General features: G+C 38.5%; 1 protein-coding gene across 3 annotated transcripts in view; it reads right to left on the bottom strand.

Annotated features, from left to right (window-relative positions):
* Window positions 1-785: 785 nt before the first annotated feature.
* BMP5 (bone morphogenetic protein 5) overlaps window positions 786-14,716 on the bottom strand; it is a 56,256-nt gene continuing 42,325 nt past the window's right edge. The window contains exons 5-8 of one of the 3 annotated variants that reach the window (XM_029084012.1): window positions 11,287-11,289; window positions 6,552-6,628; window positions 4,602-4,712; window positions 1,265-1,414 (exon numbers count right to left, since the gene is read on the bottom strand). In XM_029084012.1, coding sequence (XP_028939845.1) covers window positions 1,265-1,414; window positions 4,602-4,712; window positions 6,552-6,628; window positions 11,287-11,289 — 341 coding nt within the window. Of the gene's footprint in view, window positions 1,415-4,601; window positions 4,713-6,551; window positions 6,629-11,286; window positions 11,290-14,716 lie in introns of all 3 variants that reach the window. The other 2 variants (XM_010163972.1, XM_029084013.1) reach the window with 2 other exon arrangements.

Raw genomic sequence — 14,716 nt, 5'->3', positions numbered from 1 at the left:
TTAAAAATTATTTATATGGATTTAAGAATTTTCAAAGTTACAATAGTTAAAGCTAAAAAAAAGGGAAAGATACCCCATCTTATGTCTCACGATTTAAATCAATTACCACCTGCTAGAAAAGATGGGACAGAAAGTAAACTGCAATTACCCAATGGCTCGTTAGGAAAGGTGTTTTTTTATCTTTCCTCGAGAACAGCCACCATCAGGAACAAGGTTTTTGATTAAACAGACAACAGCTGCTGTGTCTCTTGTGCCTCCTCTCACACATTCAGAAAACACATCCAGAAGTGGGAGCTAAATGGAGCAAAGTTCCTCCATACCCTGTCTTCTTTATATTTTGTGTATATATTAACTTATCTATGGAATGGGAAGTCTTGTGGTTTTGGTTTTGTGTTGGGTTTTTTTTATTATTTTTATTTTTGTTTTACCTTGTGCTGTCATAAAAATAGTTGCTGAAGCAGTGTAGTAGATAATAGACTGATGTGATTTGAGGTAAGAATGTTGTAGTTCAATTTTTAGAGTTAACTTGGAAAGTCATAGATAGAAACGAGAGTCTGTCTCCACAGAATTCCTGAAGCTTTGAGCCTTTTGCACACCCTGCAGCCCACAAGCCAAGAAGTAACATACTCCTCTAGTTACACTCATTTTGTTAAAGAAAATAGTTATAACAATTATGTGCAATCTTTTCACTTCTATTTTCTACCTACTATTTATTTACTTAAACACCGTTCAACATTTCACTTTTTCTAATGGAGCAGAACTTCTAAAAGAAAAACTGTTTAGCTAAGCAGTTTTGTTTAGTTGGGTTTTTTTTTTTTTCTGTGCCTTTTTCTAAATAAATACCCCACCACAGTTTTCATTGGCACAATATGACCAAACATATTTTAGTTCCTTTAACAATATGAAGCAGTCACAGAAGTTCTGGAGTTTCTACCTTTAAAAAAATCTATACAAAGACTTTACTTTAAAATACTGAAATGGAATGAAATAGATTCCAGTATGGTCATTTGAAAAATTAGTTTATGAAATCCTACTGTGTAGTGAGGTGACCCATAAAATAAATGGTTTTGAAATTCTGATCATACAAAAGAAACTATATACTTTTAAATAAATAAAAGCTACTATATACATTATACTGTACATTTAAATGAGAGATGACATGAAATGGAATAAATTTAGGGCTGCCTTTTCATCAGCAAGGCTCATATCTTGACTCTATTACAATTCTGAATAAACCCCTCTGCTTTAGATTATTTTTCTTATTCTAGTGGCAGCCACATGAACGCACCACCATATTCCTGTATTTTTTTAAAATAACATTGGAACTGTCATCAAAGTAGAGCACGGAGATTGCATTCAGTTTTGTTGGTGCACAGCATGGCTTTGGTACATGATCAGGGAACATCAAATGAACCTGAAAAACAGATAAATACATAGCTCATATATCAAACAGAGAGGTACAAGGACAACGTCAGTGCAAAACATGTCTTTGCAATTCAGAGAGTGCTGTGGTCACAGATTTTCCTTGGTTAGCAACTTTAAAGCACAGCTTACCTCCAGAACATTGCTCTGATTTCAATTGCGCAGGCAGAGTTACACAATAATAGCAGATGCAGAGATAAATGAGGAGGAGCAGCCAAGACAGAAAGTTGATTTTCAGATGAAATTTAGAAAAGAGCTGGAGTTAGGCAGCTGCTCAGGAAAACACTTAAAAATATTGTCAGTACCATCTCTGCTGAGGACAGTGCTTAACATGCAGCACAGGCTCAAGTCCCCAGTCTCACCGGAACCCCAGCATGTGCTAAAATGCTTTCCTGTGTCAGGGTCTTGGGCTGGAGGAAAATCTGTTGCAAACAGCAAAGGCTCAAACTGAAACTGTTTTCAGCCTATGAAATGGTAAGATGTGGGTTCTCAGGCATCACGAGTGCATTGTAAGGTCTTCTCTAGGTATCTGTGGATCCAATTCTAGTTCTGCTGAAGTAAAAATCAATTCATAAAGTGGGTGCCAGCTGGACAGAAGGTTTGGGGAAAGGGCTGAGGCAGAGAAGGCTTTATGTACACTAGGCTGAAATATATCAATGGAAGGTTAAAGAGAAGGAAAAGAGTTTTGAACGGCGTCCCAGAACAAGCAAGATCTAGTGGAAATATCTGAAAATGGGGGAAATAGAAGTTCTTTGTACTTGAAAGAAGGTTGGATGTAACATTCTACACATGCTGAAGACTTGGAAACTGGGGAGGCCAGAAAAGAGGGAGTTGTAATAGAGAGGGCAAGAGACTATTAAGGCATAGATGAAGATTTCAGCAATAATAGGTTTCATTTGTACGTTAAGTCTTTGTAAATCTGTTAGAGCCATCTGTCTTGCAGTGATATAAGCCCAGAGCTTTTGCCAGACAACAGGAAACTATTTTTACATAACTGTTACCATGAGAAGGTCTTTTGAAATGAGAAATAATAAATCCTGAAGTAGCAGTTTAGTAAGGATTTAGACACACATTTAAAAATGGTTTAACAAATGAATAGCAAAGCACTGGAGAACAGAATGATTGTGCCTCATCTAGGCAGATGTTTGCTCTGCCAAAAGTCCTGGTCCCACCAGCCCCTGCCACCCCAGCTGGGAGCTCCATGGCCCTGCTAGCCCAGCACAACAGCAATGCTCACAGCCTTTTCAAGAACGAGCCTGGAAATCAGTGCAAGTCAATCTTCTGATCCACCGACCTGCGTGACCAGGAGGTCAGTGCTACTCCAGCACTTGTTCAGAGGGTGATGGAAAGTGAGAGAGGAGAAGAAAGCTTATGTAACTCATTAAATGCAATCTATGTCGTATTTAAGTGTGTCTGTATTATCTATGTGCCTAAGTTCAGTCTCAGAAAAAGAAGAGAGAAAGAGGTACTGGCCCAGCATTTCTCCTGTTCTTGTTACAAAAGAAAGAAAAAAAAGAGTCAGCAAAGTTTGGAGGGGTACCAAGGAACAATCACTTCCCAACCCAAAGAGCAGGCTTTTTTACAATGGTGTAATCAGTATGGCTGGGAGATGATTACATTTGGATTAGGGTGGGGTGTATGAATAATTGTTTCCCAAGCCATCCCCATGTGCACACCTTGTGTAAATCTGAATTTTGTATAATTTAAACCAGAAAGCATTCAACTACTGTTATCTCATCTAATTTATGTGCAGTTAAAATTTAATTAGCCTCCTGATTTTTTGGCTGCACAACTGAATGCATGTACAATATATGCAGAGGGAGACACACAATTCCAAAAAGGCCATAAAAAGGAGGGAAAATTTAAGTATCCCATTTTAAAAATAGGACAAACTACACAAATTCCTTAACCATGGGAAATTAACCATTTTTGGAAAGGATAGATGCACAAGAGAAAGTAGCACTGGACCACTTCTTATTTAACAGTCTATAATTGTAGGAGGGAAGTCTAACCTGGGGGTCTCACTGGCATTGGCAACTTTCCTGGACAATATTTGCATAATGCTAAACTATTGCTTTGCTGACCTATTTCTTTTCAGCTCAGAACTACATATATGCTGCTCTTCATTGTTTCTTAGGCACATTGTTATATTCCTTGCCAAGTAGCATTTGCTGTCAGGATACTTTCCTATCACCGGTTTAAATGAGAGGGAACCTTAAACCCATGTTTCTTTAATTGTAGTCAAGTGCCTTGACCTTTCCACAAACTAATTAGAGATGGCAACCCTTTCCTCTTCTGATTTCTTACTCCCACTCCCTCTCCATGTGTTATCTCTCATTCCTCTGCTTCTTAATCATTCTGCTAACTCTGATGCTGTTCAGAGACAGTTCTTCAACTCATACAGGTCTAAAATCATGACCCAGACATTGGACTTACAGCTTTACATTTAGGCATAGACTAAAGGTCTTACTTTCTGTAGGTGCTGTGTTTTCTGAACCATAGCTGAATGCTGCTGGGATAGAGGAGCCCTAGCCAGCTGCTTCAACTAAGATCATCTTTTTGGCTGCTCCAGTTGATGCACAGGACTAACAAAAGAACTAGCAGAGGCAGAAAGCTGGCTGCAAATCCCCTTTTACATGTACCAGGCAGAGCAACAGATCCAAACACACTTATTTATAAATTGCATTTGTTAGCCAGGCATGACTGAACACAATTTCTTACATGCAAATACATCTGCTTGCAAAGCTTCACATTAAATTACGGTTCAAATATCTCTGCCAACAGTTGACAACAGAGGTCCGCATAGTGGCCAAGTGTCAACATTTCTGGAAGGTATATCATGTAGATGTTAACATGGAGCTTCAATAAGCTGCAAAAAAACTCTTGGAAGTGGGACCAGGAGGCCCCTTTGGTTCTTTTCTGCACAATTCTCCAGTAATATGACACGGACTTCTCATGTGTTACTGCATTTGAAATGGAAGGGAAACCTACCACTCAGGTGACTCAGTACAGTTCATCCTCTCTCCAGTGTAGTCACCAAAGCACATCTTTGAAATGGTTCATCATTTACACAGAAATAATCAAAATTCAGAAGTAGCAAACAGAGAGGAAGAGACAACCCCTGTCCCAAGACACTTGCAACTGCAAAATAGGCAACTACAACATAGGCAGAGGCATACCAGAGTCTGAACAATGGCATGGTTTGTTGCGTTCATGTGGGCATTGAGGGGGAAAGAACATTCTCCATCACAGTAAAACGCAGCATAGCCCTCTGGTGCAATAATCCAATCCTAAAATAAGAACAAATAAACACATTCAATTTTTTTTTTTTTTTCTCACTAAGAGAATTTAAACTACAACAAACTAAATAAGACTCATCCAAGGACAGAATGAACTTCAGAATGTGGCGTGTTAAATGACATTTTTTGCCAAAAAAAAAAAAAAAAAAAGTATTTGCTTTGTTCATGCAAAACTCTCATGAAAATTGAATTAAACTTAGAAATCTGCACTGAATACCAACTAATGAGGCTGTAAGGGGAATTAAAGGTCCAAATATATTTGTCAGAATGCTTCCTAGACGCGAAATCTTGGACACTTCTCAGTGCAATGAAAGTAATTAACATGCATTCTCTTTCTTCAGCACAGTCAATACCATTAATTGCATTATTGCATGAAACTGACGGTTCTTGGAGATTACCCATTGGAATGTCATGGAATCATGTATTTTGAGTATTTCTAGCAACACAGCATAGAGCAAAGACCACAAGAGGGAAAATATTTCAAAATGTTAATGACGGCTATGTGTTTAGTTTGCTGAATTCCTCCTTTGCGAGGCAAAGGTAATGGAGGTGCTTTGGGAAAGGTGTAGAGGGTAAAGTACCTACTTCTTGTGTTTTGTTTCTTTTTATCTCATTTCACCCTGGGTTTTACTGATCAAATAATGTACAGTGTAGCTTTGGCTTCCCACCTGAAACTTTGAATTCTTCAAGTATTTTTTTGTGGGAAAAAAAAAAAATTTCTCTGTGGCCACCTTGAATGACTGATCTGAGAGCCTTGCACATCTTGGGGCATATCAGAATTTACTGTTTCAAAAACAAAAAGACTGGTAATACTTGGAAAAATCTGTGATTTGCAGAGAAACAACATCTCACTTGTTTAGTAGCCTGAGTTCTAAGTTAATACCACAGGCCTGTTCTGTGGCCATGGACAGGGTGATTATGCTCTGCAGACTTGGGAAAACAGTCTCTGCCTACTTCTTCATGCTGCTGTGAGGATAAACATTCTACAAAAAGTCAGGCAGAGTAATGAGGCCATGTGAGAATCTGAGCTAGATATGTAAAGGATGAGCTGTCACCAAAGAAATAGCACATTTTTTCTCCTTGTAGACTTGTTCTGCTCATGGAGAATTGTTTTAAAATAATTCAGAGAAATGTGAAATGCACAGACAGCCATCTCTGAGTTCTTACCTACATATGCAATATGTCTAGGTTACAGGTTGCTGATGGCCTTCTTGTTCTTTCTTTATACAGAGCTCCTCGCTTTCTGGAAAAAAATCCTAGATTGATCTCCGTTTTCATTTCTTATAATGCCCTGCCTCTATCCTCTTTTACTACAAATACCTTCCTTGTTTTTGTTACTGTAGGCAGGATTAATTTTTCCTAGAAATTATATACACTTAACTATGGTGTTACAAAGATCACCGAGCAGTGATCCCTGTTTTAGTTCTCTAGACACCCTAGCCCAGTGAAATCTTTCTGACCTGCAGTAGACAGCATTGAACCAGGGAGAATTCAAGTGCAAATTTCAAAGTTTCATTGCTTACTGTAGGGATTTTGGTTTCATTTACTGCAGATCTATTCATATCTTGAATAATAGTTCAGATTTATCTTTATGTGAATGAATCCAGATATTAAAGCCATTGACGTTTGTAAAATCTTTGGGAGAACAGCAGCCAAAAGAGGTAAAGAAATTTTGATAGGGATTCATTACAAAATTCATTTAAAGAATTTGTCTCTCATCATATCAGTGAAATACCAGTTGCCAGCAAGAACACAGACTGTAAATAATGAGGGACTGTAAAATAGATTGCCCCAATTTGAATTGATATGAAACAGCATTTATAATCATACCTGCCATCCTAAATCTCGGAAACTCACGTAAAGTTCATGTTTCTTACATGCTTGCTTTTGCTCACTTGTATTATAATCTACAGGAAGAAAATGATAAAAAATTATTCAGAAGCATTGTTAGAACAGACAAGATCTAGCTATTTTTGAGCTCCTGACCAAACTATAGAAAGGAAAGGAAAAAGCATACCATCATTTATATTCCTAGGGTCGATCGTAAAGGCAGTGTAAACTTGGAATGCAGAATCATCAGTGTCAGCCTGATACAATTTATGCACACAGACAAAATAATGCATTCAGCATTAGGGGCACCAGGTTTACAAGATGTCTGTTTGCTGGCTAGGTAGGTAACAACTCTCATATTATGCACACAGGAAATCAAACAGGGACAAATGAGAGCCTGACCCAAGATATGGAGAAGTCATCTGTATGTTGGCATAGGTTTAGTTGCCAGGTAACAAAAGTAGTCCAATAAAAAGATAAATTAACAATTATAAAAATTGTCCTGAAACAACAGAATTTCCAGAAGTCTGTTATTTAAACATTAACACATTTTGTACTCCTTCATTTTTTACCATATTTTCTGGAAATATTCACCCCTTGATGATCTATGGTTGGTAATACTAATATAAACAAGTAGACTCACAGATACTTTTTAAAGGCTTGAATGTTTCTGCACTGTCAGCAATGTGTCAGGTTAGAAGGACACAGAGAACTTTCCATACATGCTTCTCCAGAACAATCTTAAACCTGGAGAAAAATCTAGTCCTTTTTCCTTACTGCCCCTGAGTAACAGGAAAGGAAGGGAATAGGGACATGTCTTCACCACATTAGCACCCCACAGGTGGTTTATAGCGCTATTCAAGTGAAGTTATCAGTGAAGCATGCAACAGAGCAGGGAGGACAGGCTGTGTCCTCTGGTTCTATTTCAAGAATGTTTAAAGTATATGAGTACTGTGTTCAATTTTGGGTCTCTCCCTACAAGAAGGACATGAAGGTCCTGGAGTGTGTGCAAAGGGCAATGAGGCTGGAGAAGGGCCTGGGTAATAAGTCTTATGAGGAGCGGCTGAGGCAATTGGGGTTGTTTAGTCTGGAGAAGAGGAGGCTGAGGGGAAACCTTATTGCTCTCTACAACTACCTGAAAGAAGGTTCTAGGGAGGTGGATGTTGGTCTCTTCTCCCAAATAACAAGTGATAGGACAAGAGGGAACAGCCTTAAGTTGTCCCAGGGGAGGTTTAGATTCGATATTAGAAAAAATTCTTCACTGAAAGGGTTGTCAAGTATTGGAACAGGCTGCCCAGGGAATTGGTGGAGTCACCATCCCTGGAGGTATTTAAAGGACGTGTAGATGTGGTACTTGGGGACACGCTTTAGTGGTGAACTTGGAAATGCTAGGTTTATGGTTGGACTAGATAATAGTAACAGTCTTTTCCAACCAAACTATTCTATGATTCTATGATTGAAATGGCTTTTTTTGGACCAAAATAACCATCCACTCAGAAAAAAAAAAAAAATGTTTGAAATTAACAACAATGAAAACAAAACCCCAAACAAACTAGGAAGACACTGGAAAATGAAAAAACAATCTTCATTTTCAGGAACAGATTTATATTTTTTTTTTTTTGGAAGTTTTTTAACATTAAAAGACTTGAGACTGGGATGGGAGAGTCTCTGTTGAAAAATTTCCGGAAAATTAAGAGAAAAGCCTTTTACAAATAAAATGAAAGAAACGGAGTTCACTCTGTGAGATCACCTGTTGTAGTGCTTCACTATCCTTGTAGAAAACTCTTCCAAATAGCTGGCCTATAGGAGCTTTTCTGCAAATTTACCACTGCTTCTTGTCAGCTGTCCTGATCTGTGCTATCATTGCTTGTCTGGGTTCTCTTCAGTTTCTCTGTGTCTTTCTGAAGATACGAAGACCAAAACTGAACACAGTGCCAAATAAAGTAAAATATTTCTTTCCCATGATTTTGGGATTATTTTCTAGCAGTACATCCCAGAACAGGAGTTTTGAAGCAAAACCACACTGTCAAATTATTAGCTTCAGATCCCTTTTTTATATACTCCTGCGTAATGACTTTAAATCACTTTAGGATTTTGTTGTATTTATGCAAATCAGTGAATAAAGAACAGGTTGAAGATGAGCATGTTGATGAGAACTGCAGCATGATGGGGCTGCGGCAACTATGATACAGGGATGTTAAAAGGTTCTGAGAGATGATCAAGGTCAACAACAGCATTGCAACAGATTTAAGCGTGTTCAGACATCTTCTTCATATAATCTCATGGCAGACTGAGCTGGAGGGCAAAGGAGACCAGGAGAGCTTGCTGATCTCCCAACCTCTGAGAGAAGCACAAGGTTAAGTCCACTCTCATGTGCAGGTCAAGCAAGTATGGCACAAATCCACTGTGGCTGAATAGGAAACTTGACTGAGCTCAGATTCAAAGAAGAAGTAAAAGTAATGTGGAATTGGGATGAGCTACTCTGAAATAATATAAACACGTTGCCTGAACATGTAGGGGTGGACATTAAGATAATCAAAGCTTAGCTGGAGTTGAAACTTGTGAGGAATGTGTAAGTCAACAAGAAGGGCATAGGTACATTCATAGCAAAAAGAAAAACCAAGAAAAATATGGATTCATTGTTCAGTAGGGCAGAGTACCTAGTGACAAGGACTCAGAACAGGTTAAGGTACTCAATAACTTATTTGTCTTTTTTTTTTACTGGAAAAATTTGCCCTCAGGACCCCCAAGTCCCTGACCCTAGTGACTGAAGTTCTACTCACAGTAAAAGAAATAGAGTTAGGAGCCACTTAAGCAAATTGAATATACAAAAGTCCATGTGAGCAAAAGGGATGAATTGCAGGGCTTGGAATGAGCTGACCATTATCATTGCAAAGTCACTCCCTCCCATTTTTGAGTGTTCATAGTGACTGCAGGATATTTCTCATGATTCAAAAATGGAAAACGTCACACTCATCTTCAAGAAGGGCAATCAGCCTGACCTCAGTTTCTGGGAAGTCTGTGGAGCAAATTCTCCTGGAAGCTGTGTCCAGGCACATGAAGATCAAGAAGGTGTTTAGGAACAGTCAGCATGAATTTACTAGTCCAAACTGTGCCTAACCAACCTGGCTGTTCTCTGTGATGCACCGACTAGCTTTGTGGGCTTTTGAAGAGCACTGGGCATCGTTCACAGAATTACAGAATCACACACAGAATCACTTTGCTTTAGGAAAATTTTTATATGGTCACCCATAGTACTCTTAGGGCTAAATTGATCAGCTACAGTTTGGATAGGTAAAAAGTATAATGGGTGGAAACTTGGCTGGGCTGCTGGGCTCAAAGGGTTGTGACCAGTGGCACAAAGTCCAGCTGACAGCTGGTTACTGGGGATGTCCCTAGAGGATCAGTACTGGTGCCAGTACTGGTTAATGTCTTTGTTAGTACCCTGGGCAATAGAACAGAGTGTGCTCTCTGCAAGTTCACGGAGGATACTAGATCTGGGAGGAGTGATCAATCATCCAAATTACCAATAAAATGTTGGACTGAATCAGATCCAGAAGTGTCTCAATGAGGTGTCATTCAAAATACCCACCCAAATTTTACCCTTATTGGTAACATGCTCTTTGAATATGCTTTTTCTTTTTTCTTTTTTCTTTTTTCTTTTTTTTTTTTTAAACAGGCTATGTACCTACCTTCTGTTGAATATACATGGACCCCTATATGTCTCCTGAAACAGTGTCAAAAGCTGAGCACAAGTCCATCTGCAGTACTAGATAACTTGTTCTAGTACCACCAGGGATGTTAAGTTAGGCTTTCTAAGCTACAATATCCCAAATCCTCATTCCTTTTTAAAGATTAATACTATCATCTTTCCTATGGTATTTTCCTAGCCCTTCTTGGGCTGATTCTCAGAGACAGTCATTAAAGGTTCTCCACAGGTAGTTAGTTACGTACTGCCATCTCAGATATTCTCAGTTTCTCCAGGTCATGTAAAGTCAAAATATCTACCCATATCCTATGGGAGCCCTGTGTCTTTCTGGAATAGCCACTGGAAACAAGAAAGGATACCCTAGGACACCATCAGTTTTCAAAAATCTGTATGTGTTTACTATAACCAGGAAATCTTAGTCATCCTTTGTGCTGAGTTGTCTGTAATTATCTAGTATGTTCTGCACACACATTAGAAGTCAGGTGAAGGACTAGGGAGTAAAGAAACTTTAACTTTAAAAGATTGAACTGTGTTTCACTGATCACTCTTTACAAGAATCTGTACACTGATTTTGACTAATATCAGTGCTCATAAGAGGTAAATATTGATCTTTTATGTTTCAACTATTATTGGGAGTTTAAAATTCAGTCATATAGAGTGCAAGTCACATTGCAAAAAAACTGTGACTGAAAACTGAGGGAAAGAAATGCATATGAGAAAGTCAGAAAAGTCACAATCTGCTTTTAGGTAGCACCCAAGCAGGCAAACAAAGGAGAGCTGAAGATTGAGTTTTGCTAGTTTTCTCTCAGTCATGACATTTTCATATTCAAGAATATGTACAGAAATTTTAGCACCATAATGTAGCAGAAGTCCCTACAGTTAAAGGAGAAGGCTGAATAATAAATATGTAAGTCATTGCATACTCCAAAGTATTTGAGTATAGGTTAACCAGTAGTGGATAAGCAGTCACACCAGAATGCCTGCTAAGATGGTCTGTATTTCATATGCAGATATATATCTGCAAACCATCTAACACATAAAGCTATGAAGAAAGTGAGACTCAGGCAAGTCTGTACTCCTTCCTTGATTTTGATAATCTTTCATATAAGACAAATGTTGTGTGTAATGTAACATTTCATATAAGTACCAAATGTGACATTTTATGTGACATCAGATGTGACATTGCCCCCTACTACAAGAAACACACTGAGGTGCTGGAGCTTGTCCAAAGTAGGATAACGAAGTTGGTGTAGGATCTAGAGCACAAGTCTTATGAGGAGAGGCTGAGAGAACTAGGGTGGTTTAGTCTGGAGAAAATGAGGCTGAGGGGAGACCTTATTGCTCTCTACAACTACCTGAAAGGAGGTTGTAGCGAGGTGGGTCTCCGTCTCTTCTCTCAAGTAACCAGCAGTACTACAAGAGGAAATGGCCTGAAGTTGCACCAGGGAAGGTTTAGATTGTACATTAGGAAAACTTTCTTCACAGAAAGGTTTATCAAGCAGTGGAACAGGCTGTTCAGGGCAGTGGCTGAGTCACCATCCCTGGAGGTATTTAAAACACACGTAGATGTGTTGCTTAGGGTCGTGGTTTAGAGGTGGACTTGGCTGTGTTAGACTTACGGTTGGACTCAATGATCTTAAAGGTCTTTTCCAACCAAAACAATTCTATGATTTATAATAAGACCTGGTGTCAAGGATCGAACTTCACTTATTGTAACTTCAAGACTCATATGCTTATTCTGTCAAGAGTCAAAACCATAGGCTATTGTGACTAAGAAAACATTGTTCCTCAGCTATTCAGAGACTGCAGTTGGGGTTCACATCCTTATGTAGCAGAAAGAGCTGTGGAAGGAGGGCAAGAAAATATATTTATAAGAAATTTAATTAGGATTTGGTTTTGGGTTTTTTTCAAGGGAAATAAAGACATACATACATGTCTATATGTACTATCACAAAGCACTGTAGTTTTAATTAATTAGTGTGACATCAATCAATAAAACATAGGAAATGCAGACTTAAGTATTGGGTTTTGTTTTTATCTTTCTGCACTATGAACAAAAATTATGTAGCTTTTTTTTAGTTTCCTGGTTTAAGTCACTATTCAGTATTTAAATGTGGATATCCTCTAGTGCCCAATTACACAGTAATTCTTTTTAGATTATGTTAAAAAAAAGCAGAAACCAGACTTTGTTTTAAGGAAATTTATGTGATATACTTTGGGAACAAGTTGTCTTGTTTTAATTTGTTTTTCCTTTTATCTACAGTTTGAAAAAATATAACTGATAAAGTATTAAACAGTTCAATCCTCTATGCATAGCAGGCAGGTGGAGTCTGAATGCTAAGTTTAATTCTATCTGTCTTTGCACTGCATTGAAGTCATCTTCTCTTGAAGTTCTTAGCAACACAGGGTTGCTGACCCCAAATCTGTCAACGTTGTCCCAGCTCTTATAACTGACACATATAGATTTTGTATTGTTTACACATATCTTAATGAATAATTAAAAAAAAAAAAAAAAGTTTTGTCCATTGGAAGGGAAAAACTGAGTTGCCCAGTGGGACTTTCCTTTTTGATGTGCTGAGAATACAGCAAAGCTAATCACTGAGGTCTAAGAACTTGGAAGTTGCCCAGAGAAGTTGTGGATGCTTCTTCACTGGAAGTGTTCAAGGCCAGGCTGGATGAGGCCTTGAGCATCTTGGTCTAGTGGATGGTGTCCCTGCTGATGGCAGGGGGGTGGAACTAGATGATCTTTAAGGTCCCTTCCAACACTAACCATTCTATGATTCTATGAAGAAGGCGAAAGACAAAAGGCAAGAGGCAAAGGAAAGATGGCAAAAGGAACATGACAAAAGGTAAGGGCAAAGGGAAGGAGAAAGACAAAAAAAGAAAAAGGAAAAAAGGAGAAAAAAAGAAATAGGTAAGGAAGAAGAAAAAAGCAAGGAGAAAAAGAAGGTGTGACTGTAGTAAAGTTGGGATTGATGTGCGGAGAGAAATATACCAAAAGCTTCTGACATATAAATGACAGCTTACCTATCTGGATCTGGCTACATAACCTCTGACCATGCAGATGAGCATTTCTCACTGTCAGTGTCTGACTTATATGCTGAAGATATAAGATTGTGGAATAAGCTTAGAATCAAGGACCTACATCACACAGTTATGTTTGCCCATCACTGTGTCATTTATGTCAACAGCGCCTTGCATCAAGGTGTAGATGAGAACTGAATCTGGCCTATTGACAGGCTGTCATGAAGAAGATGATGGGAAGGATTCTTTGGGTATTTCTTTGATTTAAATATGAAGATATGAATTACACTTTTAAAGTACTGCTCATTACTGAACATCATCCTTCTCCCGTAAGCCTGCAGGGATGCAGCATACCTACTGCACTTGCACAGTTCCTGGGGCTGGTCAATAGGAGGAAAATGGCATAGCTTTTCCCTGCTAACAGGTTCTCCCCATGAAAGAACCCTTCCAGTGTTCTGCGAAGATGTGAAGATCTGGGAATAAAAATATGTTCTTTCCTTCATGCTGTTTTTGCACACTGGAACACCTGGATAATACCTGCACATTGCCTTTGTAGCCATCAGTGTTCTCATCTGCAGATTTTAATGAGTGTTGTTGAAATAGTTATTAAAAGAAAAAGTGCTTTGAATAACTTATACCATGAAAAGTCCCATTGCTGATCACTTGATGGCACCCAGATAAAAGTTTTTGCTGTTACAGGGACTGTTGAGGCAAACTGCAAGGCAAGAGCGTGGAAGCTGATTTGACTTGGTGCAGGAGCTACTCCTCCTCCAACCAGAGGTTGACCACTGTTTTGAGACATAAAGACAGCTCTTCCTGAGGTAATTCTCATGCCAATGCAACTTTCTGGCATGTGTTAAGGTTGAGTTTTTCCCAGGTTAAACCAGCAGGGAGCTTGTATTCAGCTTTCCTGATATAATCAAAGACACTTAACAAATCTGTTCAACTCTCTTTTCCTCATGGACTAGAAAGATGGGATTCAATTGAGAATTATACTCATATTTAGGTATCTTGTGTACAACATGTACTTCGATGACTTCCCCCTCCTCCAAAATAATGTAATTCTCAAAATTAGTATGCATTTTCCAGGAAATAGGAAAAATCTTTTTTTTTGTTTCTTGTACAGGGAGAATATTACTTACTGTGGAGATTAGAGATAGGATTTTAAAGCTAATGCAGTTGCACAGATCACATTTAACTGTATTTAAAAACAAAGAAACAAAAAACTAACCCCCCTAAAACCTCACCCTCATGTTGTGTCATTAAGTCCAAAGCCCTTTTATGAAAATAGGGAAGTGCATCATACAATAGCAGTAAAATAGAAGATAGAGTTTCTGTAGAAAAAAATGCAAAATCAGTTCCTCTACTGAAGTGAATGAGTTTAAAGTGAGCATCAGCTAGCAAGCTTAACTGATGTGCATGCTTAAACCAT

The sequence above is a fragment of the Antrostomus carolinensis genome, unplaced genomic scaffold (genome assembly GCF_000700745.2).
Source record: "Antrostomus carolinensis isolate BGI_N321 unplaced genomic scaffold, ASM70074v2 scaffold8163, whole genome shotgun sequence".
NCBI lineage: Eukaryota > Metazoa > Chordata > Aves > Caprimulgiformes > Caprimulgidae > Antrostomus > Antrostomus carolinensis.
This window is presented reverse-complemented; position numbering and strand designations above follow the sequence as displayed.